The sequence below is a fragment of the Coregonus lavaretus genome, assembly GCF_964263955.1.
Source record: "Coregonus lavaretus genome assembly, contig: HAP1_SCAFFOLD_701, whole genome shotgun sequence".
NCBI lineage: Eukaryota > Metazoa > Chordata > Actinopteri > Salmoniformes > Salmonidae > Coregonus > Coregonus lavaretus.
In genome coordinates, this window is record NW_028164703.1 from 266,275 (window position 1) to 273,070 (window position 6,796).

General features: G+C 45.8%; 1 protein-coding gene across 1 annotated transcript in view; it reads left to right on the forward strand.

The window, feature by feature from the left end:
• Positions 1–6,473, forward strand: part of LOC311116740 (pleckstrin homology domain-containing family A member 5-like) — a gene marked incomplete at both ends in the record, with an annotated part of 68,726 nt that extends 62,253 nt beyond the window's left edge. The window contains 5 exons of the mRNA XM_084191781.1: positions 3,793–3,858; positions 4,109–4,189; positions 5,664–5,813; positions 5,986–6,087; positions 6,219–6,473. Of these exons, the coding sequence (XP_084047907.1) occupies positions 3,793–3,858; positions 4,109–4,189; positions 5,664–5,813; positions 5,986–6,087; positions 6,219–6,473 (654 nt within the window). The remainder of the gene's footprint in view (positions 1–3,792; positions 3,859–4,108; positions 4,190–5,663; positions 5,814–5,985; positions 6,088–6,218) is intronic.
• Positions 6,474–6,796: the final 323 nt, after the last annotated feature.

Genomic DNA, 6,796 nt, shown 5'->3' on the forward strand with positions numbered 1-6,796 from the left:
CTCTCTCTCTCTCTCTCTCTCTCTCTCTCTCTCTCTCCCCTCTTCTCTCTCTCTCTCTCTCTCTCTCTCTCTCTCTCTCTCTCTCTCTCTCTCTCCCCTCTTCTCTCTTTCTCTCCTGTCTAACTCTTCTCTCCTCCCTCTCTGCTGCTGACTTGTGATGTTAGAGTGAGGTCCTGTCTCATCACCTTCAGAGGAACCTCATGTATCTGGACAGCCAGGTGAGGAGTACGGCTCTATCTCTGGTTGCTCTGTCTCTCTCTCTCTCTCTCTCACTCTGTCTGTGTTTCTCTGTTTCTCAGGGTTAGTCATACACCCAGCTGCTCTCACTCTGCCCAGGGTTATTAGCGCCTCAAATGCCAGGGCCTCCTCCTTTTAGCCTTTTCTCTTTTCTGTCCTTTCTCTCTACTTTTCACTCTTTTCTCTCCAGCCCTCCTGAAGTATATACCGTACACTGCAGAATAGGAGCTGCGCAAACCTGCATTCCCACGGGAGACATATTGGCTAGCTCAGTACAAGAATAGTAAAAATACTTTAAAACTTTTTTAACGACTTTCCTTGCCGTGGTAATGCTGCCCTAAGCTAATAAGCGTACATGTTTTTTTGCTGTATAGTTCGTACTGTCCCTGGAGAATACTCTTTATAAAAAATATAAAAATAATTAACGCTTGAGAAAGCACGAGAGCAAACTTAAACTTTTGAGGATGAAGGGAACCTTAAGGCATGTTGTGTTTTTAACTTGATGATGTGTACCTGTAGTAAGTTAGTCATGTCATTATCATAATGTAATTAAGACTATATAGAAACAACCTCCGGGGTTTCAGGTAAAGTAGCTAGGCCTAGCGACCGAACGTTCTGACTAATGCTTACTCAGGCATAGCTAATCAGGGCAGACGTCTAAAGTTGCCGTTTATTTTTGGAATGGGCCCTCCAGTTGAGAACTGGGTTTCCACGATAGATAAATAATTGAGTACCTGTTTCTGAAAAGGTCATGTTCAGCAGGAGAAACCACTCTACCGTGTGTACACGGGGACCTCACTTAGTGACTTCACTGAGTCTGATTGTGACCCCTCTTAACCAAATGTGAAATGATTTGATCTGCCATTTCAAAGGCTTTCACCTCTAATGGCAGGCAATTTCACAGCGGTTATGAATGAACTTTAACTTGCCACCGCGCTCGTTCCTCTGGTCCATAGGCTCTGATGCATGCAATTGTTTTGCTATTAGTTGGTAGTTATTGGTCGGAGATGATATGAACGATGACATTAAGCAAAGCAGGACGTTATGTCTCTCCTCCGTCTACTGAGAGGGACTGGCAATATTGTCTTTTGGACCCAACTGTAGCCTCCTTGTATGTGCTGTAAACGTACTACGACTTCTCCTAAGAGGTCTGGGCCTTTATGGCACAGGTGGTAGTTATAACCACAGGGTTGTTGGCTCAAGCCCCTGTCTCCCTCAATCACTAGTACACTATGACAACACTGTGTTCTTTATTTCTATGGATCCTTTCTAGGCTGTGCTGCTGTGTTCAGTAACTAACACCTATATTGTACTGTTGTGTATTGTTCCTCCCTTCTCTTCCACCCTACCTAACTTCGATCTCCACTAGACGAAGGACAATGAGCCGTTAATCTTCATGATTCACACTATGATTGAGAACTCTGCTCCAAGGCCTCAACTGTACCAGCAAGTAAGGTCTTATTGGCAAACCAATGACTCTTCTCCTCCACTGCTCTCCTCTCCTCCCTTCATCATCGATCCATCCTTTTGTTCACATTGGATGCAGTCAGTCAGTCGTCGGTTCCCCCTCTTCCTGGTGTCATGATCACAACATTGTTTGATATGTACATTCATGTGTTGTTTTGACTACAGCACATCCTCTTCATCCATTTTAGTTTTTTTGGTCAGTCCAAGGTTGGACTGATGTTAGCATGGCTTATGGTGGATGCTACATAGCCATGCCCATCCTACCTCATTGTAACTTGATGGTATTGTTGCTGTTGGGTATGATGGTGGATGCCACCTTACAGCCATACCCCATCTTCCTGCAATACCAATGCTGTTGTTGATGGATCTTATGTTTGATAGGTACTGTACGATCACTGTCAAATCAGCACCTCTCTTCTCTGTGCTTTGTAATATTATTTTCTGTCTGTCGATATGTGGGTATGATAAGAGCTCAATGCAAAACATTTTATTGATGAATTCAATAGAATCACTTCCTTTTTTGGGTGGTGGCCCGAGTGTAACACTGATTCAACGAGTGCAGGGGTATTTTATTTTTAGCTGGGGAAATTGTCCTGGAGGGAGTAGTGTGTGGGTTCCATAGTCTGGCCTTTCCACTGCTATATTATCACTTTATACTTAGGGCGGCAGGTAGCTTAGTGGTTAAGAGCGTTGTGCCAGTAACCGAAAGGTCGCTGGTTCTAATCCCCGAGCAGACTAGGTGAAAAATCTGTCGATGTGCCCTTGAGCAAGGCACTTAACCCTAATTGCTCCTGTAAGTCGCTCTGGATAAGAGCGTCTGCTAAATGACTAATTATAATTATTATTATTAATTATTATTATTACAGGCTTTTAAAGGTTGACTTCAGCCCTGCTCTCTTAAACCTCCCCCTCTTTAGCCATCCTGGGGTTGAAAATCACCTGCCTGCTCCTTAACTGAAGTAGTCAGGAGAGTGAGGATGGCTGGTTTTCCCAGGTGTGTGTGTGTGGGTGTGTGTGCGCTGTGTGCGTTAATGTGTGTGCCTCCGTGAGGGCCAGATTTAGCCCAGGTCTTTTAGAGGTTTTCATTAGTCAAGCTCCAGCCATGACAGAGTGTACCGGGGGACAGCAGTAATGAAGAGCGCACCGAGGGGACAGTAATTAGTGTGGCACAGGGCAGAGCTGCCAGCACAGAGGACTATACATCCAGCCTAGCCAACCACTACAGCAGCCCTCTAGCCTCTCTTAAAGCTGTGTGTGTGTGTGTGTGTGTGTGTGTGTGTGTGTGTGTGTGTGTGTGTGTGTGTAAGAGCATCCTCCACTAGTCTCTGGTGACCTCCTGATGCCAGCTTCCTGTCCTCTTCATAGCTTCTTCACAGCCCTGGAGCCTCCATCAGTAGGACTGTTATCAGTGATGCTACTGAGGTGGAAAACACAGTCTGATTTCCCAGCAGAGGGGGCTGACACTCCTTATTATGAAATGGAAATTTGGCCTGAGAAGTTGTATCCGAAGTGTTGTAAAGTCATAAATCATGAGAAGAGAAGGTCAATGAAATTGCATGGAGAGCTCCATCACTTCACCCCCTCTCTCTGAGCTTCATTGACCCTTGGACAACTCCTATAAGGATGCAGATATTTACCATGAAAACCACATCACAATGAATAACCAGATCATGAGTGCATCTCAATACTCTAGTGGCCTCTTCTCCTTGTGTCATCTCCTTCATCTGCACTGATCGGAAGACACGGGACGGCTGTAAGCAATATGGTGGATACCTACTAGAAATGTGCTTTCACCAGTCCAGTTCTTTAACTAGGAGACAAGTAGACTATTGAGAAGCACCCCGTCATGGGTCTGTATTACATGTTGTTTTGCAGTACCCTGTCTATGGCTGTCTTCCCTCAGGCAGCCCAATTCTGAAATGTTTTCCAATAATTGGTCTTTTGATCAATCACATCAGATCTTTTCAAATCAGATCTTTTTCTGAGCTGATCAGATTGGTCAATAGACCATTTAGTGAAAAGAAGATCAGAATTGGGCTGCCTGTGTAAACACAGCATGTGTGTCTCTAAGGCTGTCTGGTGTTTCAGATCAGCCCTGAGGACTACAAAGACAACTCCTACAGCCACCAGAGGCCAGAGGACATCGACATAGACGTAAGACCAAGTGCTTTATTATTGTCTTGTCTAGGTAGGGGGAAAAGTATTCCTTTCCCTTTGCACGTATCCTCTAGTCTAGACACACAGCAGTTGGCTTCCTAGACAAAGATTGAAAGATTCAATTAAGTTAATAGAATACCACACTGCTCAGCTCGGTGGAAAAATCCTAATTCAATGCAGAATTCTTACCAACCACCGTGTGTGTGTGTTTCTTACCAACCACTGTGTGTGTTTTTGTGTGTTTCAGACTAAGCTGAGCAGACTGTGTGAGCAGGACCGAGTGGTGAGAACACAGGAGGAGAAACTACAGCAACTACACAGAGAGAAGGTAACTCTATAGTGTGCAATAATAGTGATTTTTGATTGACTACCTCATCTTTGTAACACACACATACAATTAAGTGACCACTCCCGAGTGGCGCAGTGGTCTAAGGCACTGCATCGCAGTGCTAGCTGTGCCACTAGAGATCCTGGTTCGAATCCAGGCTCTAGCCGGCCGCGACCGGGAGACCCATGGGGCGGCGCACAATTGGCCCGGCGTCGTCCAGGGGAGGGGAGGGAATGGCCGGCAGGGATGTAGCTTAGTTGGTAGAGCATGGTGTTTGCAACGTCAGGGTTGTGGGTTAGATTCCCACGGGGGGTATGAAAAATAATAATGTATGCAAAGAAGGGGACATATTGGTAGATGGGTAAAAATAATAGACATTGAATATCCCTTTGAGCATGGTGAAGTTATTATTAGACTTTGGATGGTGTATCAATACACCCAGTCACTACAAAGATACAGACGTCCTTCATAACTCAGTTGCCGGAGAGGAAGGAAACCGCTCAGGGATTTCACCATGAGGCAAATGGTGACTTTAAAAGAGTTACAGTTTAATGGCTGTGAGGATTGAGCAACAACATTGTAGTTACTCCATAATACTAACCTAATGGACAGACTGAAAAGAAGGGAGCCTAGCCTGTACAGAATACAAATATTCCAAAACATGCATCCTGTTTGCAACAAGTTGTACTGCAAAACATGTGGCAAAGCAATTCACTTTTTGCCCTGAATACAAAGTGTTATGTTTGAGAAAAATCTAATAAAACACATTACTGAGTACCACTCTACGTATTTCCAAGCATAGTGATGGCTGCATCATGTTATGGGTATGCTTGCAATCACAATCCAGGTGTGGAAAGCTCTTAGAGACTTACCCAGAAAGACTCACAGCTGTAATCGCTGCCAAAGGTGCTTCTAAAAAGTATTGACTCAGGGGTGTGAATACTTATGTAAATTAAATATTTATGTATTTCATTTTCAACAAATTTGCGAAAAAAACGAAAAAAAAAAAAACTTTGTCATTATGGGGTTGTGCGGACATTTTTTTTATTATTATCCATTTTGAATTCAGGCTGTAACACAACAAATATGGAATAAGTCAAGGGGTATGAATTATTTCTGAAGGCACTATATATCATGGATCTCATGGTCACTCCAAGGCTACCAACCCTCCTCTGCCAGGCTTGTACCACAGGTACACAGTGTATAGACTAGCTAGCAGACTCACAGCTGAGAACTGAGACTTCCCCAAAGCCTCTCTCCCTCTGACAGCAGCCCTAGCCTGCCCCCTAGGGTCCTGGGAGTGGCGGTACACCCTTTTGATGACGGCGATGCTATGATAATGGGTGTGGTTGGTTCTTTGCCTGTGGTTCTGTTTGTGTATCTGTGTGTAGTTGTCTGACAAATGTTAGCAGTAGATGTTGTGCTGACCTGTGTTCTTCTTCTTCTTCTTCTTCTTCCTCCTATCTCTCTGCAGCACACCTTGGAGACGGCGTTGCTGTCTGCCAGTCAGGAGATAGAGCAGAGCTCTGAAAACCCAGCAGCCGTACAGAGCCTTATACAGCAGAGAGACGTACTGCAGAATGGACTGCTCAGTACCTGTAGAGAACTGTCCCGAGTCAACACTGTGAGTTCATGTGTATACACACACACACAGTACATGCAGATGTCAACACACACACACACTGATCAGCACCTGTCAAGATCTCTCCAGGATCGATGCTGTGAGTCAGTGCACACACGCATACACACGTGCACACACACAGGTTGTCTAGAAGTGACACCCTCTCGTCCCTCAGGAATTGGAGCGGTCGTGGAGGGAGTATGATAAAATGGAGTCTGGAGTCTCTCTGGCCAAAACCAACCTGTTGGAACAGCTAGAGGCCCTGGGCAGCCCACAGGTAAGACACACACTCTCTCTCTCTCTGTCTCGCTCTCTCTCGCTCTCTCTCTCTCAACCACTCACACACATGCAAACACACATTTCAAGATGGAGAGTGTTTTTAATCATTTTCTGTCACTGGGTGAGCAGACAGAGCCTCCCAGCCAGCAGCATGTCCAGATCCAAAAGGAGCTGTGGAGGATCCAAGATGTGATGGAGGCTCTGGCCAAGAACAAACCCCAGAGGACCACTGACACTGGTTTCCTTGGTTCCAAACCCATCTCAAACCTACAGAAGAACGAGGTGAGTCTCACTTCTACTGTGTGGATAAAGAAAAACATCAGAAAATGTCAAGACCAGATAAATACTGTATATAGTCATAATCTGTGCATGGAGTCTTTGTGAACTGATTTAGAGCTGTCCGCAGCCTACATGTGAAACGGATGTGAGGCAGATAACTCCACTCAATGCCACAGGAGGCTGTGCTGATCTGTCTAAGCAGGGTCTGGTGTGGCATACTGTTGTCCCAGCGGTGTTTCAACAACAACTTTCTATCTATCCTCTCCTCATGCGGCAGCCGGTGACCTTGTTCCGGTCACTCTGTCCTCTCCTGGAGGGTGACCGTCAGCCCCCCCGCCCGCCCCTCCCCCAGTCCTACGGCTCAACAGAGCGCCCTCCCGCTGTACCCCCCCTTCCCTCCCTCTCGGGCGCCCGTCCGCCCCCACACA